The sequence below is a fragment of the Triturus cristatus genome, chromosome 9, assembly GCF_964204655.1.
Source record: "Triturus cristatus chromosome 9, aTriCri1.1, whole genome shotgun sequence".
In the NCBI taxonomy this organism is placed as follows: Eukaryota; Metazoa; Chordata; class Amphibia; order Caudata; family Salamandridae; genus Triturus; species Triturus cristatus.
Window position 1 is genome coordinate 719,590,415 of NC_140592.1, and position 25,167 is coordinate 719,615,581.

Consider the following 25,167-nt stretch of genomic DNA (forward strand, 5'->3'; position numbering starts at 1 on the left):
AATATTAGAGTAAAGATAATATTGGCTGATTCTGAAAGCAAACTAGTGCCTGATTGGAGGACAGCTCCCTCTTGTCTTGAGTAGCATTTGTCTGTAAGTGTATGTTATTAATATACTGCTGAACTGGTTTGCTTTGGAACAGTTTGCATCAGCTTTTGATCATTAAGTTGAACGTGTTGAAAACACTTTGCATGAACACAATTTTTTAGATACAACATCATCATTATTATGCAAAATGCAGATCTTCCAACCATGTTCGTAGCTGAACCAGGCATGCAGAGATTAAAGTAGTACAACACTTTTGAGAGTTATTTGACTGCCATTAATGGTACTAGATTTGACCCTTTGAGGAAAAAAGTAATGCTGTAAAATTGCTTAGGAATAGAGTGTCAGATAATCTTCAATCATTTACCTGTTTTGGGACCTCCACCCCAAGATGTTTAGGTGAGTTTGTGGAAGCAGGGAATAGAATGGAAAAATACTGACTGTACAAGTATAGTAGTGGAGTGTCACACATTTTGTACTCCACAGCAACATTACCATGAGTCGATTGATGGGTTCTTAGCAGAGTTAAAAATCCCTAATTCCACGTGTGAGTTTAATAGGACACTGGATAATTACTTAAGGGATCAGATTGTAGTTAAGTGTTTTGATGGAAGAATAGCATCCACAAATTTAAAATTCACTTCTTTTACTCATTTTAAATGATCATATCTCTGTTTGTGTCTGGTTTGCGTTTCCTTCACTCTTCGGCATACATCATTTACGCCAAGAATCCTATAGCAACCACTCCTCCTCCAGGATCCCATTTGGCAATAACTTGTTGGACGAGTGCCAATAACACGAAAGGAGCCACTCTTATGGTGGAATGAGGAATGTTATTGTAACCCCACAATCTGTCTTAGCCCACCTCAGTGATATTTAAACCAGATGGGAGTCCCAATCGAATGGTTTCCTTCAACATGCAATTCACTCTCTACACTGTTCCATTCCCTTGAAGTAATACAAAGACACACAACAATGATTAATGCCAGAAGAAGACAAAAAGGTCTCCATGAACTGTGTCTTTTTATGTCACTAAAAATGTCAAGACTGCTTCCCTCTGAAATAGTTATTTGAACAAACAAATTACAACACTGGTGTTGTATTCTCTCATAAAACGTGCATTCAACCCACTTGGAATGGTAATCAACTATAATTAGAGCATACCTCTCATTTTCTCTCAATGTATCAACCAGAGACAAAAGGGGAATTTAAAGTGAGTAAATATTTATTATCCTCTCTGCATTATATACACCCATCCATAAATAACTCCACATTTGCGTCCATACCAGTCCACCAATGGTACATGAGGAGCTTTCTGTCAAACCAACATGCCCAATGTGTGCAAACTTTATCCACTGGGGAAATGAGCAAATTACCTCTAAAACAGATCCTCCTTTAATGGTTAGTTCACATCTGACCTTGGCATACAACTTCACTTCTCTCTCAAACCAATTTTCCCTGAGACGAACTGGAGCAATCGATTTCTTTGGTAACATTTGACAGGCGACTTTATCGGAAAAACTTAGCCAGTTATCTCGAGAGAGATGTCCTCGGACATCTATCAACCCTAATACGCAAGTCATGTCTTTCATAGCATGATTATCTGAAACTGTTACCAAGTTTATACATCAGGAGCTGGGTACTTGGTTCCCCGCTCCAAAATTCCCCGGTAATCCCTTGATTCCAACAGAGGCCATCTCATGGTCTGCCTCCATAAACCATACCTGGAGGGCCAACGCCTTGCACCGCATCCGCTGCAGCACAACATCCAGGAGGCATCTGCAATAACATAACTACAATCTGCACCCATTACAGCACCCTCAAACTCATGTTACCTAAGTTGATAGAAAGTGTCCAACTGCCAATTCATCCTCAAGCTGTACTGGAAAAAGACCTTGAAAACAAACAGACTGAGAAGTGTTTGAAGCTGGAGGGGTTGAGGAGGAGGGCCTAGGTATTAAAATAGAAGAAAGTCTATTTGGAGCAGTTTGAGAAGTCTGTCATTGTGTGAGGTTCACCCCTCAAAGGTAAGGACTGGGAGGAACAAGTCAGGTGAGATGGTAATGAAGAACTTCAAGGCAAAAAGTTCATACCATTTGGGAAACTTTTTGACCAATTTTAGTGAAAGTGAGATGCCTAATGAGAGGGGATTTGCTAATTTACCCTTTATCGTTTTCTTTTCTTGGGTGACTACCTCAGCTTTGGAATGGATCCCCACTAATGTCCGCACCATCGTAGGAACCATGAACGGGTACTGCTACTCCATTGGACAGCTGATCCTCGTGGCTGTGGCCTATGGAATCAGAGACTGGCGCTGGCTGCAACTTGCTGTCTCACTGCCTTTTTTTATATTCTTCCTCTACTCCTGGTACGTTTCCATGGCTTTAACTACAAAACAATAGTTAATTTCTCTCCAACTCGTATATTGCCCCTTAAGCATGGCTAATGTATCACAGTCAGTAGATCTGTCCTTAAGTATCTCAAAGTTATTATATTTGACAGTGATAAATTCTCCTTCCACATGAGGGGCATGTCTGTCATTGAACCAATCTCATTGTCACACAATGAGAATTTCTGACTTTGAGGTACTCACCTTGTCACACAATCAATACATCTAAAACTGGGTTGCTCTCACTGCCATATGGTGAATAATATATCTTGAATGCAATCATTCTCACTGCTTTAAAATAAGTAACTCTGATGCTGGAGTACAATCACACTAAGAATATATCAAAAACTGAGGTCCTCTAACAATCAGTCAGAAGATCAAACAAATGTATGACTTGGATACTCTTTTGAGATGCTGTTTGCTTGTGCTATTGCAGGTGGTTTGCAGAGTCAGCCCGCTGGCAGATTCTAGCAGGAAGACCAGAAGCCGCTGTCCAGGCACTGAAGCGAGTGGCAAAAATAAATGGCAAAAAGGAAGAAGTGGAAAAGATTACATTGGAGGTATGGAGGGGCAAGAGGTATAGGAAAATATAAGATGTTCCTCCTGTTTCAAAATGAGCAATTTATTGCAAACTACAGTTCAGCTCCATCATCCATACCGCAATTTGTTTTATGAATCTGAGAAGCTGGTGGTCTCTGAATACAGGGAAGAAGTTAGAACGTTCAAGGATCTCAAAGCCTGTTCTTCAAATACTTTGCATAAAATGAGATGGCTTTTACAGACAGATCAGCATCCCAATTCGAACTGCCAAGATGGCTGGTTTCTAGTGTAGTGCTATAGTCAAGTCCTATCACACCTGGTTTTTGTGATAGCTGTATGAGTGTTTTTCTATCAGTTGCGCCCATCTGACTTCTATGAATACTTTGTCATTCCTTTTTCTTCCTCTTACATTCCCTTTCCTCTCGTTCCTACCTTTTTCTATCATTCTTCCCAATTTATTGCATCTTCCACGTCCCCTTTTCTCACTTTCTTCAACTCCATTCATGTCTCATTTTCCCATACTCTCTCTTCTTTTCTCCACTTTTTCCTTCTCTAGTCATTTCGGTGAGGAAAGTGGTGTATAATATGGTGTGGTTGTGGGATCTCACTGTGCAACACACTCATGATACCAACTTGGGCTCCGTCAGGCTTGTTTTATAAACCTTAACTCATCCCTGGGTAGCTATGGCGTCGAGCAGTTAGGCTTAAACAAAGGAACAAGTGTAAAACATTCAGAAGTACCATACACATGAAATAAGAAATTCACACAACACAAAAGAAATCTGACAACAATTTATAAAAATAGATCTTATTTTTATAACATTTAGGCACCTAAACGAACAAAATGACTAGAAGGTTCCAGCGATATAGATTTTTAAGTAGATCGAAAACATAGTAAACTTTTAAAGCATTGTGTGCCTCATTTATGCAACCTGTTGCATCGCTGCATGAAAACAGCGATGCAACAGTTTCCACTGCAGCCTCCTTGCGACACGATGGATGCACAATATTTAATGTACGCCACTCCATGTCGCAAGGAGTTACAGATACGTCAGTATTTCTGACGTATCTGTAGGCCCAGTAATGGAGCATTGTTGGAGTGTGTCACACAAGTAACCCGACTCCAGCAATTGTGTCATTACACATGGGCAAGTCCATTGTAAATATGCCTGCATCAGTCTCACGCCTGCTGTTAGGCAGGCGTAAGATTTTGACACAATGGCGTCCCTGCACCACTTCCACAAGGCTTTTTACGGGTGAATGCCCACCTTGCATACATTATACGTGACGCAGGTATAATGTAGTTCAGGGCTTCACAAAGTGACGCATCTGCTTAGATGCGTCACTTTTTAAATAGGGCACACAATGGCGCATTTTTTACACCGCTGGTTTGTCACAGAAAGTGGCGCAAGGGCAGCGCAAAAGTGTTGCAAGGCCTCATAAATAAGGCCCTGTGTTTGCTTACTCCGGCCCGCTTTGAATTTGACCAATTCCAGCAGGGGGAATGGCAAGACAGTCAGAAAGGAGTTGTAGGATAGCTACCTTGTCACCAAAGCCATCTGCAGTTGGATGCACTGCCATAGGCTTTTAATAAGAGTGGTCCTGATGCAGGGGATATGGGATCCTGAAGATGTAGAGGATGCAGTGCGGTCGACGTGGGTCTTCCTGGAGCTACTCCTTGTTTGTCAGTCGAAGGTGAGGGGACTTTGGCCACAAGCGCTGATGTCCCTCTAAGGCCTCTTTGGTCTGGCAAAAGTCCAGTTGGCACTGGACTACTGGTCTCCAGTCACAGCAAAGCCAGTGGTTCCCTTTGGTAAAGGCTAGTGTCTGTCTTGTGCTATACAATTGAACTCCAACAACTCTCTTAGGTCTGGCAGACTTGAGTGCAACTTTTGAAAAATTGGACTGTCTGGCGGTGGTTAGTGGTCATAAGGCGATTGTGGCTTCTGACTAGCCAGGACGGGCTTCTTCAGCTTTTGTGGCCTTGATGCTGTAACAGGAAGTCAGCCAACTAACTTTTAGAGTACACCGCTTCAGCCCAAGGCTCAGGAGTGATTTTTTCACAAGCCAGGCACCACAGTCCTCTCTTTGCTAGCTCAAGGATCAGCAGGTGCAGTCCAGCGCTTGGTACAGCCTCTCTTGCCAAGTCCAGGGAACAGGAGAGAAGTCCCTCTTTGGTCCTCTCTCCTGTCCAGATGTGATCTGAGGTCAGGGTGTCACAGGTGCCACATTTATACCCGGAAAGAGCCCTTGGGGGCGAAGCAATTACTAGCCGATAGACTACTAGGACCCTCCTAGCCTGATGACAACTTCCTGCAATGTGTGGCATCTAGCTATCTCAGTGTGCACTATTCTTCCCACTCCCAAGATGGTAGACCCCTCTCTTGATGTGTGGAGCTTGAAGCCCACCCTAGCGGTGTGGCTACCTGGGGCTGCTTGCACACGGAAAAACTTGCTTGGCAACTGGTTTTCCCTCTCAGTTCCAGACGCCAACCAGTCTAACTCAAGAAAGAGCAGCCCCATTTGTATGTGTCCACCATTTTCCCTTCAAAGCAACTTCCTCTTTGTAGGTTGTCTTTTGAGCTCAACCTGTGTAGCTTCCTGCCAGGAAGAGATGACAGTGCTGCCAACTGCAGGCCTCTATTGTTCCCGCTCCTGGAGTCATGCACACTTCTCCTTAGGAGGACAGAAGGCTTTCTTGTGGCCAGCATCTGTAGATGGCCGCTGGAAAACTTGGGCAACAGTTCGGCAACTTTCTAAAAAGTTGCATTTCTTTAAAAAATTGCAATACCTTCAACTTGGGCATCAAGTCAGGTTTAATGTAACACATGTTTTGATAAATTGAAGAATCAATTTTACTGGTACCATTCAGAAGTTAGCACAGCTGAGTTCTCAGCATGTAACCCCATACTCGTCAATGGGTCTACTAACTTTTCTGCAGTAAAAATGGCAATTTGGGGGTTTTACTATTATAACATATAAAAAAGACATCATACTTTTTATTATACTGCACCCTGTCTTAGGACTTGATTGACATGCTGTAGAGGGGACATATATATTAATAAGGGAGGTTTGGGATTTGCCATTAGGATGAATGGCAAAGTTGAATTAGCAGTTTAAAACTTCTCAGCCTGTCTGCAATGGCAGGCTAGAATACATGTTTTCACGTTGTCACATCCAGGGTGCCACAATAAGTGCTGTAGTCATAGTGGGAGACTTTAACTTACAGGCCCTGGGTACCACTGGTACCAAATACTAGGTACTCATAAGTAAGCAAAGGTATACCAATTGGGTAAATGTCAATCACACATCAGTTTAGGCACCTATACACATGTGCAGGGATGCGCACTACTCCATCCATGGTCTATTGTAGAGAGAAGTGGCTTCCCTCGGAGTTGTCCATTTCACTGCAGCAGCCCCCATTGCTGCCACTTTTCTTCCTTCCTTGGGCACAGGACTCAACAGCCCAGGGTAAAATGAGAAGCCATGACAGATCCCTACAGCTCCTCTTCTAATGCACTCTTTTCCATTACGTCACCGGATGGGGTGGAATTAGCAAAACTCAGGAACCACACCAAACCAGTGACAAGATTGGGAAGTGGGTATGGTTAGAGAAGGAATTAATGTAATACTCACTTCCTGTCGATTACCCTTAATTTCCATTTCAAAGTAATGCACATGCCTATTAACGGGGAATTTGTATGAGCTGTACGTTGCCAGATTGGGCTATTTCCAGCACAAAAGGAAGATATTTTTTCCATTTGTATGGGGGAAAAAACCCTGGCAGGTTGTGTAGATTGGGCGCCATTTGCCCCTGTGTGCACAATATTTGGAGAATCTGCAATGCCGTCAGATGCTCTGCAGTTTCCATGCAGGATCCTTAGGCTCTGTGCAGCCCACTGTTTCAAATCAGGGGCGTCAATCATTCATAGCTTGAAAGCACTACCTATGAAGGTCCTGCTTTATGTTTCTGGCCTACCCCAGACTGAATGGACCAATGTTGCTGTTGCTACAAGGGGCAGGCCTGTCATCATTTTGTAAACATTTTGAATCACCATTGCAATTGCATCGCACGGTCTGCAGTGCTGTGGACTTTGAGGGAGGAGGAGTAGAGGAGAGTCAAGAGAAGGACTGGTTAGCTGCTTCTGTTGTGCAAGTGAGAGTCCCTGTGTGACCAGCAATTTCAGTAACAGTATGATAAGATTTATTATCTTGTCATAAAGAACTTTCTTCTGTGTACTCAAAAAAGATGAACTGTAATCTGTCTGGTGTGAAGGGCTTGCTCTTATGTCCTCGGACAAGATTTGGGCTATGTAAAACTGTCATGGTAAAATATTGCCTCTTGACGCGATATTACAGTAGATCAGATTCTACTGGTTATCTGCTCTCTAATCTTATCCTCCTAAAGCAAATTGTTAGGATTTGATGCTGAGAAGAGATACCGATCTTTTGGCCATATACCATAGTGTGAAATTGGAAAATCTGGGCTCAATCCCACATGGAAATCAAATCATCAAAATGCTAGGGGTAGTGGAAGTGACATCAAATGTCCTTTGTCTACCCAGATGACATCACAGGAAGTGATTTCATGCAAACTTTGGCCATGGTGACAACATAGGAAGTCACATCATGTGATCTTCAAATTAGTTAGCATTACATGACGTAACATCACTAAAACCTACAATAAGTGATAATGAAAATGTTTACTAAATTAGCTAAACGGGCATTTTGGATCCCATCGAAATACTGACTAGACCGCGGTTGTGATATCTCAGTGGTGTACCCACAAAAATCCAAGAGCACAGCCATCATAGGCAAAGAGAAGAGACATAATAGGTCAGCTTCAATCATCTGGAATTTACAGCCAACTACAAAAAAGCAATAGGACACGGTTTAGCATGAGAACTAGCACTCAGGTATAGGGAAATAGGAATAAGAATGGATGGGCTCAACTGGCTCTCTTATTTTTTAAAAGAAAGGTCCTTTCAGATTTGGTAACCTCTCTGCTACTAGGAGACTGTTCCTTTGAAGTGTGGAGTCCCACAGAGATTCTCACTAAGCTCCACACTCTTCAATATATATGTACGACCACTAGCAGCCATTATTCAGGAATTTAGGGCCAGATGTACGATGTGATTCTGCATGCGCAAACAGGTTTGCGAACCCGTTTGCACATGTAAAATCACTGTTTGGCCATGCACAATTCCTAAATACCGAGTCACAATTCATTTGCAGCTCGTTATTTAGGAATTGTGAGTCGCAATTGGGAAGGGGCTTTCCCTTCCTAATTGCGTCCGCAAGGCTATGTGTGAATGTTTTGTGACCGCAATTGCGGTCGCAAAACACTCGCAAATTGCCACCCTCTTCAAAAGGGTGGTAATGCAGTCGCAATTTGGGAGGTTTCCCCAGGGAACCCCTTCCACTTTGTGACTCTCTCTAAAAATATTATTTAAGGGCAGGCAGTGGTCTTAGGGACCACTGTCAGCCCTTAAAAGATGGAACGGAAACATTTCATTTAAAAAAAAAAAAAAAAATGCATCCCGTTTTCCTTTAAGGATAACGGGCTGCATTTTAAAAAAAAGCTGCTTTATTAAAAAGCAGTTCCAGACATGGTGGTCTGCTGAAACCAGCAGGCCACAATCCCTGGGAAGGCCAGCATTCCGGATGGGCTCGCAATTTGCGAGAGGCTCATTAATATTAATGAGCCTCACTATTTGCGACCCCATTGGGAATCGCAAAACAGTGTAATAACACTGTTGTACATTTCATTAAGCGCCTTGGAATTTCCGACTCGCTTACGATCTTCTAATGTAGGTCTCCTAAGGGTGCCGTATGTTCACAAATCCAGATGGGGTGGCAGATCATTCTCCAATCTGTCACCCAAATAATGGAATTCTCTGCCAAGGGAATCAAGAACAGAACCTAATGAGACTACGTTTAGAAAAGTATAAAAACATGGCTTTATCCGCATTAGTATTAATCAAGTCTCAGATATAGATGATTAACGATGAGTACTTGGCCCACTCAGCGCTGGGAAGCATTAGGGTAGCCATTGGCTATACAAATCTGCATTCCATAAGATAAAAATAACTTTTTTAAAACATTGCTACAAATACCCAGGCACAGCCATCATTTGGTAACCACCACCTTCATGTTCCTAGGCACAACTAGAATACACTTAGCAAAAGACTTGAATACTCAAATACAGACTCAAAAGCCTAGGCAGAATGTCTACTTGCAAAAGCAAATCCAATATATGCTCAGGCATAATCTCATATACCCAATGGTGTCTCGTAAGAACATATTCATTAAAAAGAGTGTGGCCTGGGTCACACACAAAGGCAGCCCCACCTATGACAGCAAGCATATACACAGACTCCACAGATTCAGTCCCAGGTAAACATTGCGCAGTAAAAATGCACATGCTCTTTTCACATACAATTTCCAGTTCTTTGACCTTCGTCCGCCACAACTACCTGCCTGCACATAAAACCAGGATGCTTATTCTCGAAGGAGCATGTTTCTTTTACTAATAGATTTGTGTGGCCAATGTAAGCCCATGAGTGTTTGATCTATGGCAGATTTTCAGAATAACTAGTGACTGTCTAAGTAAGTTGCATTTAGATTCATTCCACGTAAACATATTTTATGTCACTATCATAAAAATTTGGTATGGGTCTAGCATGCATGGATCTTTCATGGACACTGTACTGTAATTATTTTAGCCGCATATGTTGCACTTAACCACGCCTCATGTTTTATACACCTGCACACCCAACTCTTGCTCTCTCGTACTGTGTGCACCTAGACAGACCTCACTTGTGTGCACCTTCCTTCCTGGCACTTATGTTTACTAAATCACATTTCCCTTGTGTACATGTGCTAGCTTTATGTGTGTGCCTGTAGATCTTTATGTACATCTCACAGGTGTGTAAACCTTGCCTCTATTAACTGTGCGAAGCTCCTCACACCCCCAACTTTCATCACTCACCTGTGTGCACATAGAAATCCCTCACCTATATGCACCTTGCTCTCACCTGTGCATAGTTCTTTTTAAAGCTTCAATAACTAGCATGAGAGACGAATACTAAAATTGACAATCCATGAACATGTTCTTTTCTCAAATAAATGACATCACGAGGACTAATGAGTTAAATTATTTTATTGAATTAACCCATTAAACTAGTCCAAATGGGTCCCACACTGGGCAAAATATTTTTTTTTGTTAAGTATTATCAACAGTGACAGAGGAGAAAGATATTAAATGAGGCAGAGGGACACACTAAAGGAAGAGGGGCGAGGGTAAAAAGGAGGGAATGACTGGGAGGAAGGGACAGTGATGGAGATGGAATGGAAAGAGGGAGAGACAAACAGATGAGAAAGAGATGAGAAATAAAAGAGACTGGAGAGGAGAGGAGAGAGACAAAGGGAGAAGACTGAGATTTGAGAAAAGAGCAAAAACAAGGGATACAAAAAAACAAAAGGAGGACAGTAGGCTGACTTGGAAGTTTGAATAGAAAGATGGAGGATGGAGCGAAAAAGACAACTGATCCGATTTAGAACTTGACAGACGCAAAAGACATTACCTCTGCCTTCCTTATGAACCAAAATCCCTTAAATTTAGAAATGACGTCACTCATCTGCCATCTCCGTACATTGTGAGGAACTGCTATCACAGATGTTCATTTCAGTGTTCAAAACGTTTGGTGGGTGGCCGCCAACAGTTTTCATGGCCATCCACCAATCCTTTAACGTTTTGTTTTTTTCAGTAGGAGTTTATTTCTGGAAAACAAAAATAAACTGTCCTTGTGGTAACCGACAAGAAAAAAAAACATTTCACCCTAAATAGGACGGCCAGTGAAATGCTGTTCCTCTGACGGCCTCCACACAATTGACTCAGTGGACAGAAAACTTAAGGTTCACCCGTCTCAGTCCAGATGAGGTGGGCAGTCTAAGGTTTGGGGGACAGGATACTCTGTAGTGTTTGCAATGGGATAGCCTGTCCGGCAGACTAAAATTTGGTCCAAAATGTGGAGCCCTGTGGTTTAGGGGAAGAGAAAGAAATATAAAAGCAGATTTTGAGGGGATGAATTGGGAGCGAGAGAAAAGGAGGAAGGAGAGATGGAACAGGGCAGAAGAAAGACAAATGGGTGGGGGAGAAAGGCAGACCCAATAGGAGGGGGGGGAGAAGAGTCAGAGGAGGGAGGAAAGAGAGCTAGCGAAACATGTGCAGAGAGGATAGAAAGAACAAAGTGGCTGACTGAGGAAAGACTGAAAGGGAAGATGGTGGCAAGAAGAAAGATGAAATGAGTGAAATGAGGGAGAGACCTAAAGATATAAAGAGAGAGTGAACTGAGGAATGTGTGAAGAGAAATTTGGAGAGAGAGGGGAGAGAGAGAACAACAAAGGAAGTGAGGGAACAATGTATGGCAAAGTGATGGATGTAAAGGGAATAGGTGGGATAGAAGGTGTTAGATGTTTTCTGGCTTTTAACTACAAGAGAAATATGACTAGGGCCTCACAAGCTGCGCACTTTTGTTTTACAGAGTTTTATATAGTGCTGAGAGATTACTTTGGTCCTCAGTTTTAATTTCATTCAAATTAGGGATAGTATGGTGGGCAAGGGCGCCATTGGGCGGATTTGATTCTCCTCTTTTTTTGCCACTTTTTCCAGGGGTGGGAGTTTTTACATGATGGGTCAACTCCAAATCAGGCCCTAAGCCTGTCCACTGCCAGAAGTAAAACAAAGCTTTTTCACTCGCCTGGGTCGCCTTGGAAACTGTGTGGTGTTTAAGGTGCTCTCAACACAAGGGCAGTGAAACACTGCAGTCCGTGTTCCCCATGGTGCACATCTGCACATGTCTCCTGATGTGTGTGTTTATTTTGGACAGGATATGACCGCACATTGTTCTGGTCCAAAATCTTCAAGCAACAGAGGGCCCAGAGGTACATAGCGGGAAGAACATTGAGATACCAGGCGCTAGTGTCTTGTTTTGAAAGTGACATAGTTAGTAACCTTGCATAAGCTGTTTAAGGGCATTGCATTTGTTTTAAGGTCGTTTCTAGACAATAACAGTCTATAAAAGGAGTGATTTCTGATATTTCAAATTAAGACCTAATGTAAATCATGGAAAAGCTACACAATTTTCGTGAGTTCCAAATGATCTAAAATATTTCATATCAAATAGGAGTGAGTTTCATAATTGTGCGAGTTGCACAGAGGCAAGGTGGTATACATTTAAGCTTCTTCCCGTAGGGTGGCATGATCAGCCGAGTTGTCAGTCTGTAAGCAATCGCTGGAAGTCTTCATAATGGGACAGCGGTGCATGCTGCAAGTCAGGATAAAAATGCATTTCTAGAGCCCTGTGGAGGTCTTACTGGGATAACAATATCCTGTGGGAATTGAATACAAAACTGTAGGACTTGGCCCTTTTTCCCTCAGTTGTTTTCATTTTTCATATTGATGCAGATTCAGGGAGCCACTTTAATTACCCCTGAGAGCTTGTGTCTGAGGGCCTGAAGCACAAAATGGTGGCCTCCTGTGACATCACCAGCATCCACTGGAACCTACCAGCACCTTCCAGAACCTTCCAGGAGATTCCAGAACTGTGTGACAGTTGGAAACCGTTTAGAATGTTGGGAGGATAAGAGAGGCAGTTGGCAGTTGGAGCTGGCAGTTGGCACCTGACTGGTGAAGAGAGAGGAGCACAAGAGTGAAGGAGGAAGGAGTGAAGCAGCAGGGGTGGAAACTTGTGCCTGGAGTGGGGTCCATAAACCCACCCTTGATACTGGTCCCTACTGATGGATCCCAGCCTATAGCCCTGTGTGGGAAGAAGTCAGAAGAAAACCATCCTAAGGACCTGGACAGCAGGAACAGGCCTTAGAACCAAGAAAGCAGCAAGATTCTGACCTGAGAACTGGTTTCCCTGGAGCCTGGCGTCGAGTAGCCGAAGACCTGGAGCCCGAGGTGGAGAAGCGGCGCTGACTGAGGTAGCAGACGTCGTACCCGGTGCCGCCTGAGGTCGTAAGAGGGCGCCGGCGGAGGTCGAGAGGAATACCAAGGGTCGAGAAGGAGGTGAACCGAGGTCGAGCGAGCGGCGTCATCGGAGGAGTGAAGTCCGCCCTCCGGAGTCGTCGGAGACCGAGGTAGAGGAGCACCGGAGGTCGGGAGTGAGGATCGCACTCCGGAGTCGCCCGGAACCTGTGAGGAGGAGCACCGGAGGTCGGGGGTGAGGATCGCACCCCGGAGTCGCCGGAAGTCGACAGCGAGGCCAGGCCGGCCGACGTCATCGGAGCCGAGTGCGCCATCGGACCGGAGCCGCCCGAAGTCGACATCGTGAAGAGACTGCCCGACGCCGTCGAATCGGAGGTCGAGTTCGAACCGAGGCCGCCGACATCGGACCGGAACCGCCTGCCGGCGTCGTCAAAGAACTGACATTGTGCCGAGGCCGCCGAGACCGAACCGGAACCGCCTCACGGCGTCAACACGACTCCAGCGGCGTCGGAACAGCAGAAAAAGGGCAGTAAGTGGAGTAGAGGGCGCCTAAGGCCCTGTGGAGACCTGAGAGACTACTCTAAGGGGCTAGGGAGGTGCTGAAACCCACCTGACTGTGCCTGGGGTGAACTGGGACTAACCTAGAGAGGTTGTGTGGAGAGGGAAGCCAGGGCATTGGAATTTCCCCCCTTTTTGATCTACCTCAGTTTAGGCCTCAGCCTTTGCCTCAGTCAGGGAGTAGCCCCCCCTCAAGCCTACTTCACACCCTACAAGCTGTGCCTGGGCCAATTCAGCCCTTCAGAAGTGAAGTGTCATCTGATTACAGGAGTGTTACTGTATACTGCTAATTATTTATTGGGGGTACTGTATTTACTGAATTCTTGTCTATTTATTGCTGCACTGAATTTATAGGTCCACAGGACTTGTTGGTGTACAGTATTTATTGGTACAGTATTTATTGGTACAGTATTTATTACCTCAAAGTATTTAATTGTCTGTATATATTGCACTTGTATTTATGCCCTGTTATTTATGATCACCCCTATTTATTTCAGCAAACAGCAATTATTTATTTGACCTGCTCTATTTAAGAATTTGTATATTGTGATTGTTATTTATTTTCCCAATCAGCAACTAAGAGAAGAAAGATAAAGAAAGCATATTTTCATAATTTTTACGGTGTAGAGTCGTTTTTGGAACGGATGCACGCATGGTTATTGTATGGGTATATTGTATGCTTAGCACTGCGCCTGTTTCCTGACCACTCGAGCCAAGCTACCACATTGTGTGTTGGGAAGGTCCACCACCACCCTGCGGAGTGGGAGTGGGCTGTTTCCAACATAAATTGGTGTTCAGTGGTGGGATAGAGCTGTGCCTACATATACTCAACAATAACTGTGGGTAGTCCATAGGCCTACACCGGGAGTTTTCTCACAGCGGCCTTCCTAATTGTGGGTTTTTGTTTTTTCCAAATTTACTCTGGTGGTGGGAGGAGGTATTACTAAAGGTACCACCCTACATTGTTACTGCACAAAACCTGTACTCTAACCTGAGTGGGCAAGATGGAGTTTGTACTAGAAAATCAAAAAACGTACACTGTGGCCCAAGTCAGGAAGTTAACAGACCGGAGGGAGGAAAGACAGCTCACAGGGGACTTAGCAAGGCTGGAGAAAGAGATGGAGGAGAAAAGGATGGCGCACGAGCTTTGGATGAAGGAGATGAAGCTGCGTGCCCTCCAGATGAGTGTGTCCAGCGAGGACACTGGTGGCAGCATACCAGAAGCTTCACAGGAGCTAGAAGTTTATTTACCCCAGGAAGACATCACCAGGGTGTCTGAGGAGGCATTGGGGTGTGAACCTGAAGGGGGTAGTACAGGGATCTCCCAACCCAGCGAGGTGAGAGAAGTGGCAGATAGCCCAGCTAGGTCCCAGGGAGAGAGGGTTGTAGGGCCTCACGACCTATCTGCAGGAAGGCGTGAGACGGGGAGGTGTCCCGAGGTGCCCCAACCGAAGTCTCAGGGCCTGGAGAGTTCCGCAAGGGAGCCCCAGGTTGGGAGCCTAGGCTGTCCCGATGTGCCCTCCAGTGCAGGGGAGCCCCTAGTGTCAGGAGGACCCAGGGCGACTGTAACCAGCGCGCCTGAGGTTCTGGGGTTGGCCCAGTTTCAGGGTTTAGGTTCTGGGCTGGGATGCCAGGCTCAGGGGTTGCCTGACCTGGCGGGTGGGGCCTCGGTTAACCGGGTCCCCCCGAAATTGACTTCCAGGGGTACTTTTCCCGTTAGGAGGGTGCTGAAATCTGGAAGGGGGTGCAGAGGGAGGAAGGTCTCGCCTCGGGCACCGACTCAGCCTAAGGGTTTAGATCCAAGGTTGAAGGATCAGTTGAGGGGTCAAGGCCCTAGACTGAGGAGGAAGTGTTGGTCTGAGGGTGCCTTGCAGGGTAGGGTGAGGAACCCCAGAAGGAGAGTTAGGGGGAGGAGAGCCTCGCCCCTGAAGGCTGGTCAGCCTAAGGGTGCGAAACCCAGGAGGAGGACCGGAGTGGTCAACGGGCACTACAGGCCTGGGGCTACTGCCCCCCACTCCGCGAGATCACCCGGGCCAGAGACATCTGGATGGCCCAGGGGCCGATCCTGGCCACAACTAGCTAGGGAGCCCCCGTGGGGTGGTTTTGTTGGTCCAGGGAGGTTTGTTAGGGAACCATTGGGTTCCAGAGCGGAGGAGAACTTGCGGGTGCTCCTGCCGTTGCGGGCCTGCGTCCACCTTTTCTCGCCCCAAGCAGGGAAGACCATCAAGGCATTGATCGGTCTACCCTGGCTTTTGGCTGGAAGGGGGTTGTGTAGGACTTGGCCCTTTTTCCCTCAGTTGTTTTCATTTTTCATATTGATGCAGATTCAGGGAGCCACTTTAATTACCCCTGAGAGCTTGTGTCTGAGGGCCTGAAGCACAAAATGGTGGCCTCCTGTGACATCACCAGCATCCACTGGAACCTACCAGCACCTTCCAGAACCTTCCAGGAGATTCCAGAACTGTGTGACAGTTGGAAACCGTTTAGAATGTTGGGAGGATAAGAGAGGCAGTTGGCAGTTGGAGCTGGCAGTTGGCACCTGACTGGTGAAGAGAGAGGAGCACAAGAGTGAAGGAGGAAGGAGTGAAGCAGCAGGGGTGGAAACTTGTGCCTGGAGTGGGGTCCATAAACCCACCCTTGATACTGGTCCCTACTGATGGATCCCAGCCTATAGCCCTGTGTGGGAAGAAGTCAGAAGAAAACCATCCTAAGGACCTGGACAGCAGGAACAGGCCTTAGAACCAAGAAAGCAGCAAGATTCTGACCTGAGAACTGGTTTCCCTGGAGCCTGGCGTCGAGTAGCCGAAGACCTGGAGCCCGAGGTGGAGAAGCGGCGCTGACTGAGGTAGCAGACGTCGTACCCGGTGCCGCCTGAGGTCGTAAGAGGGCGCCGGCGGAGGTCGAGAGGAATACCAAGGGTCGAGAAGGAGGTGAACCGAGGTCGAGCGAGCGGCGTCATCGGAGGAGTGAAGTCCGCCCTCCGGAGTCGTCGGAGACCGAGGTAGAGGAGCACCGGAGGTCGGGAGTGAGGATCGCACTCCGGAGTCGCCCGGAACCTGTGAGGAGGAGCACCGGAGGTCGGGGGTGAGGATCGCACCCCGGAGTCGCCGGAAGTCGACAGCGAGGCCAGGCCGGCCGACGTCATCGGAGCCGAGTGCGCCATCGGACCGGAGCCGCCCGAAGTCGACATCGTGAAGAGACTGCCCGACGCCGTCGAATCGGAGGTCGAGTTCGAACCGAGGCCGCCGACATCGGACCGGAACCGCCTGCCGGCGTCGTCAAAGAACTGACATTGTGCTGAGGCCGCCGAGACCGAACCGGAACCGCCTCACGGCGTCAACACGACTCCAGCGGCGTCGGAACAGCAGAAAAAGGGCAGTAAGTGGAGTAGAGGGCGCCTAAGGCCCTGTGGAGACCTGAGAGACTACTCTAAGGGGCTAGGGAGGTGCTGAAACCCACCTGACTGTGCCTGGGGTGAACTGGGACTAACCTAGAGAGGTTGTGTGGAGAGGGAAGCCAGGGCATTGGAATTTCCCCCCTTTTTGATCTACCTCAGTTTAGGCCTCAGCCTTTGCCTCAGTCAGGGAGTAGCCCCCCCTCAAGCCTACTTCACACCCTACAAGCTGTGCCTGGGCCAATTCAGCCCTTCAGAAGTGAAGTGTCATCTGATTACAGGAGTGTTACTGTATACTGCTAATTATTTATTGGGGGTACTGTATTTACTGAATTCTTGTCTATTTATTGCTGCACTGAATTTATAGGTCCACAGGACTTGTTGGTGTACAGTATTTATTGGTACAGTATTTATTGGTACAGTATTTATTACCTCAAAGTATTTAATTGTCTGTATATATTGCACTTGTATTTATGCCCTGTTATTTATGATCACCCCTATTTATTTCAGCAAACAGCAATTATTTATTTGACCTGCTCTATTTAAGAATTTGTATATTGTGATTGTTATTTATTTTCCCAATCAGCAACTAAGAGAAGAAAGATAAAGAAAGCATATTTTCATAATTTTTACGGTGTAGAGTCGTTTTTGGAACGGATGCACGCATGGTTATTGTATGGGTATATTGTATGCTTAGCACTGCGCCTGTTTCCTGACCACTCGAGCCAAGCTACCACATTGTGTGTTGGGAAGGTCCACCACCACCCTGCGGAGTGGGAGTGGGCTGTTTCCAACAAAAACTAACTAGAAAAAGAAAGTGCAGGCACCACTCGTACTGCATAATTCTTGCTGATCGCCTGCATGAGGTTTGGGGAAGGAGATAGTCCTCACTCTCCATGTGGGCTCTGTATCTTGATTGGAACATGGGTTTTACATTCCAAGTTGCATTCTCGTAAAACGTATCTTTTTAGCCCCTTGGAGGGAGGCATCCCCTCGTCCTGAAAGGAAGGCCCCAGTCTAATAAACTGTTACAACATTTGGTTTAAAAAACAAGCCATGTAGTAGACCTTCTGTGAATAGAAAAAGAAGAGCTTTTCGAAAGAAGTCACACACACAGTACCAGGGGTCCCAATGGGAATTCTGGGGGTCGCAATTGTGACCCCTTAATGACATCCATACAATCACAGCTTCCTTGCTTGACCAAATTGTAGGATCCAGTGGAAAATACTTTATAATGCTCCCAAATAGCAGGATGGTAGGACTCTCACCATTTGTGGAGTGAGGAGTTAATCTCTGGGCACGAAGGGCTTGACACAGGTCTTGGTTTAAATCAATTTCTTCCATCAATGCTCAATGAATTATCCTCTTGAGGGTGCCCATGAATCGTTCAACAGCATTGACTTATAACCAGAGAGGTGTACTCTTTTAATGCCTGGTCTTGAGTTAGACAAGAAACCTCTTGAATTCTTTGCTTTTGAAAGGCGAGCCATTATCAGATTTGAGAATAGAGGGGATGCCTCATGGTGCAAAGATGTCATCAAGCCACTTGGTGACTTTGTCATGAGTAGTCGATGATACGTCTTCCACTAACAGAAAACCCAAATATTAATCAATGACTGCCATGAGATGATGTCTATTTGCAAGCGGCCTAAAGAAATCAACTGCAACTCTCTCAGGCATACACACGAAGGTCAGGCATTGTTAGTGGATGTTGCATCACCTTGAGGGCTAAACAGTTACAAAGGTGGCATGCTTTCAGCTCTTTCTCAACTCTTTCCTCTGAACGAATGAACATCAGTGTGTCTTGTGCTCTCCATGCCACTGGAGACAAGCTATTCTGGCTGATGAGGGGTGAAACCCCGAAACCGGTCCTAGGATTCTTGTTTCCAGTCCAGGGGGGACCTGGCCTGTTCCCATTGGGGGCAGGGTCAAGACTGATTTGCATATGGCTGGGTTGAAACCTGAATGGCATGGTGAGCAAAAAAACGATGTATTTGGGCCCAGTTATCTGTACTGGGGTGAATGTATGACATTGTTCTGCATTCTGTCCTTCAATTGTTCTTTTTGCATTTGTCCCCCCGAGTGGGACGGGTATGCCTAGACGTGGGTCCCGTACTCTCCATGCCACTGGAGTCAAGCTATTCTGGCTGATGAGGGGTGAAACCTGGAAACCGGTCTCAGGATGCTTGTTCCCAATCCAGGGAGGACCTGGCTTGGCAGTTCGGGCTGGACTGTTCCCATTGGGGGCAGGGTGAAGACTTAATGGCATATGGCTGGCTTTAAAATGGAATGGCATGGTGAGCAAAAAAATGATGGATTTAGGCCCGGATCTCTGTACTGTGGTGAATGTATGACATTGTTCTGCATTCTGTCCATCAATTGTTCTTTTTGCATTTGTCACCCCGAGTGGGACGGTTTTGCCCAGACGTGGGTCCTGTGCTCTCCATGCCACTGGAGTCAAGCTATTCTGGCTGATGAGGGGTGAAACCCCGAAACCGGTCTTAGGATGCTTGTTTCCAGTCCAGGGAGGACCTGGCCTGGCAGTTCGGGCTGGACTGATCCCATTGGGGGCAGGGTGAAGACTGATTTGCAAATGGCTGGGTTCAAAATGGAATGGCATGGTGAGCAAAAAAACGATGGATTTGGGCCCAGATCTCTGTACTGTAGTGAATGTATGACATTGTTCTGCATTCTGTCCATCAATTGTTATTTTTGCATTTGTCACCCTGAGTGGGACGGGAATGCCCATACATGGGTACCGTGCTCTCCATGCCACTGGAGTCAAGCTATTCTGGCTGATGAGGGGTGAAACCCCGAAACCTGTCTCAGGATGCTTGTTCCCAGTCCAGGGAGGACCTGGCTTGGCAGTTCGGGCTGGACTGTTCCCATTGGGGGCAGGGTGAAGACTGAATTGCATAAGGCTGGCTTTAAAATGATGGATTTAGGCCCAGATCTCTGTACTGTGGTGAATGTATGACATTGTTCTGCATTCTGCCCATCAATTGTTCTTTTTGCATTAGTCACCCCAAGTGGGACGGGTATGCCCAAGACGTGGGTCCCGTGCTCTCCATGCCACTGGAGTCAAGCTATTCTGGCTGATGAGGGGTGAAACCCCGAAACCGGTCCTAGGATGCTTGTTTCCAGTTCAGGGAGGACCTGGCCTGGCAGTTCGGGCTGGACTGTTCCCATAGGGGGTAGGGTCAAGACTGATTTGCATATGGCTGGGTTCAAACTAGAATGTCATGGTGAGCAACAAAACGATGGATTTGGGCCCAGATCTCTGTACTGTAGTGAATGTATGACATTGTTCTGCATTCTTTCCATCAATTGTTCTTTTTGCATTTGTCACCCCGAGTGGGACGGGTATGCCCATACGTGGGTACCGTGCTCTCCATGCCACTGGAGTCGAGCTATTCTGGCTGATGAGGGGTGAAACCCCAAAACCGGTCTCAGAATGCTTGTTCCCAGTCCAGGGCGGACCTGGCTTGGCAGTTCGGGCTGGACTGTTTCCATTGGGGGCAGGGTGAAGACTGAATTTCATAAGGCTGGCTTTAAAATGAAATGGCATGGCATGGTGAGCAAACAAATGATGGATTTAGGCCCAGATCTCCTGTACTGGGGTGAATGTATGACATTGTTTTGCATTCTGTCGATCAATTGTTCTTTTTACATATGTACCTTAAGCAATGAATGGCCATGCTGAGAAGGATTGCAGCGTGGTTCCATCTTAATAGAGGCAAGTAGATGACAGTGCTTACACTTGATCTGGTCAGGAGTCATTCCCCCATCAGAGAATATGTGCCCAAAAAATATGAGTTTGGTATTGTGAAGTTCACACTTTGCTGCATTCAGAGAGAGATCTGCATCAGTAAGTAACTGGCACACTTGTCTAAGAGCCTTGTCATGCTCCTTGTGTGTTGTCCCAAATACCATTATGTCATCACTGTAATTAAAAGCATACGTAATGGGTTCAATTACTTGGTTAATAACATCCTGAAATATCTCCACAGTCAAAGATACTCCAAAACGCAGTCTTTTTTATCTGAACAAACCAACATGAGTTGAAAAAGTAGTAATGTACCCACAGTTCTCTTCCAGCTCAAGTTGATGGTATCCTTTGTTCATGTCAAGATCAGCTGCATGATTATCTCCAATTTGTGGGGAACAGGATGTCTTGCTCTCTCGATTGCTTTGCTGACCTGGCACATATCAACACAAATGTGCACTCTACCTCCACTGTCCTTTTTTGGCAACACAACTATGGGCGAAACTCACGGTGCAGGACAGGTGGAGTGCTCATTGATGTAATGCTTTAACAGTGCTTCTAGTTTTTCCTCAACTGCTTCTTATCAGTGAAAAGTGACTCTGCAGTATGGTTGGACAACTAGGCGAATGTCGTCATTAATATGAAGTTACACTTTAATTTTCTTGAGTCTTCCTAGGCCAAGAAACCACAAGGGGAACTGACTCACAATTTCAGACTGAGCATTAATGTTGTAGTTGAGAGATATCAGTCCATTGTTAGCAGCAGTACTGGCAAAGCTAAGTAGGCATGCACACAATGAAGTTCCTTGAAGAACATGAATCGGCCTTTGCACTGATGTAGTTTTATGTCTCATGGTTGATGTAAGTTAACCTTGACTCTGTAATGGTTTCGAAGAAGCCCACATGCATACTTTCATGTTTGACGGGGTAAAGCGTGGCACAGGAGATAAGTTTGAAACTTTTCTACTGGTATGATATTAAACGATGCACCACTGTCTATATTAAAGGCTATGGGGTAATCATTCATGTTTAATGTAATTTTGGGGCAGTGGCCAAATTAATTTTGTCGCTCTGTTAAGTGATTCTCCTTTGACTTTTGATCTTCTTTTGAAGCGACTAATCCTAAATGTGCATGTCGTTCCTTAGTAAATGTCATCAACGTATATCTGTTTTCTTCACTGGCACTAGATAATGACGTTGAATACCCTTTATATGATGAACTTGACGACGATCGACTTTGCTTGGTTTCTACTTGTCGTAACTCATGTTGCCTTTTTGCCATGCAGGCATGGTGAGAATGCCGCTGGAACCTTCTAGCATCCATTTTCTCTTCTCGCAGTCATGCAGTTGGTTTTTCTTTCGCTCTGCAGACTGTTTTGAATTGTTTTGCTCTCCTGCAGCCTTTGCATATCTGTCTTATGGCTGGACATTTTGCTTCTTAGGGAAATGAAAACCCACATCGGAGACATCATTTTTTGTTCTTCAGAGACGTCGACCTGTGTGCATCTATTTTGTGCTTATGCTAGTTTTTCATAGTCAATGCTGACTCATTGTGCACTGTTCCTGCTTCCATATTAGCAGCTTGTTGATCAACTTGTTCCCCTGCTCTTGCTGCCATTAGCATCATCTCTTAAACTAAGTGTCTCTCTCAGCATGTGTCTTCTGAAAGAGTCTAAAAGACAGCCATCGATGAATCTAAGGCGCAAGGCTGCTTCATCATTGAACTCACAGACATTACAGTGGTTGATAAGTGTATCAAGTCTCTCAACAAATTCATCCATCTTTTCGCAAGTCAGTTAAAAATGTGCCTTTCATAGTCAACATTTTGTATTGGATTAAACTTGGCTTCCAATGCTTCTTTTATCTTTTGGTACAGCGTTGAGTCAGTTTGTGAGACTCTTTAGCACTTCTTTCACTTCATCACCAGCAACGTCTTTCAAATACATAATGATTTTCTTATCTCCTTCCAGCATATCTAAGAAATTATCTAACATTTTGATCCATGCTGCCCATCTGGCACCAATGTTCAGTTTCTTCGCTGTGTTGAATGGCGGTGGTGGTTTCAGAAACACAGCGGCATTGTACTTTAAGCTCCCTTCTGTCACCATTGAGCACATGTGCTGTTCAAACAGCGCCCTTCGTGCGAAGTGGGCCTGGCAGCCTCTCCACGCCCCACCCCCATGCTTGAGCCCGGTTGTCTTGTCTGATTAGAGGTCGTGCAGAGCTTTAATGCCTGGGCCAATAAGCATGTTTCTGCTGGGTATGCCTAGAGCGCTGCTTTGACTTGACACGCACCACCCACAGGCTGCTTTGCATAGATTCGGGCGTACTTGGCATGCATGAGAAATTTGCTGTAACGTTGCAAACTCTCAGGGAGAACAGCCTGGTTTCTTCGGGGCACGTACCCCTACTTGTTGCCAGTTGTAGTGTCTTCCCCAGACCAGGAGCACGCAAATGAACACGCCACACATGGAGCTCTGCAACAGACATCTTTATTCTTCAGCATACAATCACACACTGCACGTATTGCATTAAAACTTTTATATCCACACCTTAGCACCTTCAAACAGCCTACGTAATTCCTGTTTAGAGTCCTCCAAGAACCACATGGGTCATTGCATATAATCTCAATACACTACACTACTTATGCAGAACTCATTCTGTGTGTGAAGAAAGCTCGATATGCTGCTGCCCTGTGCAATACCTGTTTGTGTTTAGGAAGGCTTGCACTGCTACTCTCAGAAATTAAACAGCCAAAATGTATAGCTATCAAAATACATTTACAAAATATTTCACACTGATAGAATTAGAATGGTTGATCATTCTTATGAGACAATTATTTCTAGTGTTCAGGGTCGAACTGGGACAGAAAATAGACATGTACACCAAAATAAAATGGGTCTTCATTAGCGAATAAAATGCTAAAAAAAGTGTACCACATTTACGAATTGGGACTGTTTTGAACTTGTAAAGACACACTGTAAAGATGTTTTCCAAGGTATAGGACACTGCATGCATTAGTGTTTGCTGCAGGCAATGTTTGTGGTGATTTCAGGGAAATAAACAGTAAACACCAGCCCACCAGACCATAAAGCGGCCCACAAACAGCCAAACTAGTGTCACACACACTGTCCTGGCAGTCCAGCCATTCTGCCACTGCCAGATTGCCCTACAGGCAGTGTCTGCTCCTCTGTTATGGCAGAGGAGCGTCGCTCCACCTACTGTGAGGACAGCAGGCACACACAATAATCAAATGGTAATAAATACCATTTTATTTTGGACGCAGACTCATGCTGTTACATCGCAAGTGCAAAGGGTGGGGCTGATTTGTGTAATAGCACTATTACTGCAGAGAGTGCGCATGTCAGATTGACTGGTTGCCTTCAGACGGCCAACCTGACATGCGCACTTCAGCCTGCAAAAACCCCAGGGCTGAGAAACAGCAGAGGGATTGCAGCCACAGGGCCCCAGTCGCAAAATGAGCGCTGGGTTAGCTTGCTTCTCAACCAATCCTGAAGCTGCTCTGAAGCTCCAGGATTGGTTGGAATATGTTGCACAAGGGAGGAAGTCCTTCCATTTCCTGCTGCCTGCTGGAGTCATGGCCGAGGAGAGAGACATCGGGCGTGGCCCCGTGCAACATATGTGGTGAGTTTTTTGGGCAACACGATCCACCATATTTTAATGTTGCCAGCTGCCACTGCCTACAGACCAGTCCGACCCTAAAAAAGCAGCACACAATTTATAAAAATGTGGAAAACTGCAGGATACAACATAAGAACACACAAGTTCTGGGTACTAGGCACTAAGCAGCAAAAGGGGCACCCTTTTCTGTATGTGTCTCCACATGTATGTGTGAAAGGGAGAAACAGCAAATACAATTGGTTGAGTGGTGTCTGCCTTAAGTATCTTAGTTGCATTTTTGTAGTCCCTGATGCCCAGATTGCATCACAAAGACAAAATCCATTTCCTTCTAGGCACATAATATTGCCGGCAGAAATACAGGACATGGTCTACAGTTTCCTTAACCACAGGACAAAAAAGACAGCTTAGGTCAGGTTGAGCTTCAGCAAGGAGATGTTGCCACTTCGCATGTAAATGAACGAAACAGTAAGGTCCCGGTGCCGAACTTAATTCAATTCAATATCTTTATTTCGACCTTAAAATGTCATAAAAGAAAACACAATGAAATATAAAACAAATCATAATACAATACAATCTAACTATATAAACAGTAAAAAAAATGCATCTTTTAGCTAAAATAATTATCCAGAACAGTGAAAACCTCTTCATTGCCTATATGATACATCATCTAGGAGTCTCATTTAACAGTGAAGAAAAGTCATGTAGAGTGGACAAAATCTCATCTTTCCACGTAAATTCTTCGAATATTCCACATAGCAGCTAAATATTTGCTGACAGCAAAAACAGTGAATGGGGATAGGTCAGATTTTAATAATCCATATGCAGACAAATAATGCCTAA

At 45.5% G+C, this 25,167-nt stretch overlaps 1 protein-coding gene across 2 annotated transcripts in view; it reads left to right on the forward strand.

Moving 5' to 3' along the window:
* Positions 1-25,167, forward strand: part of LOC146798598 (solute carrier family 22 member 6-A-like) — a 536,863-nt gene that overhangs the window by 256,811 nt on the left and 254,885 nt on the right. For both annotated transcript variants that reach the window (XM_085625904.1, XM_085625905.1), the window contains exons 4-5: positions 2,245-2,413; positions 2,871-2,994. In XM_085625904.1, coding sequence (XP_085482030.1) covers positions 2,245-2,413; positions 2,871-2,994 — 293 coding nt within the window. The remainder of the gene's footprint in view (positions 1-2,244; positions 2,414-2,870; positions 2,995-25,167) is intronic.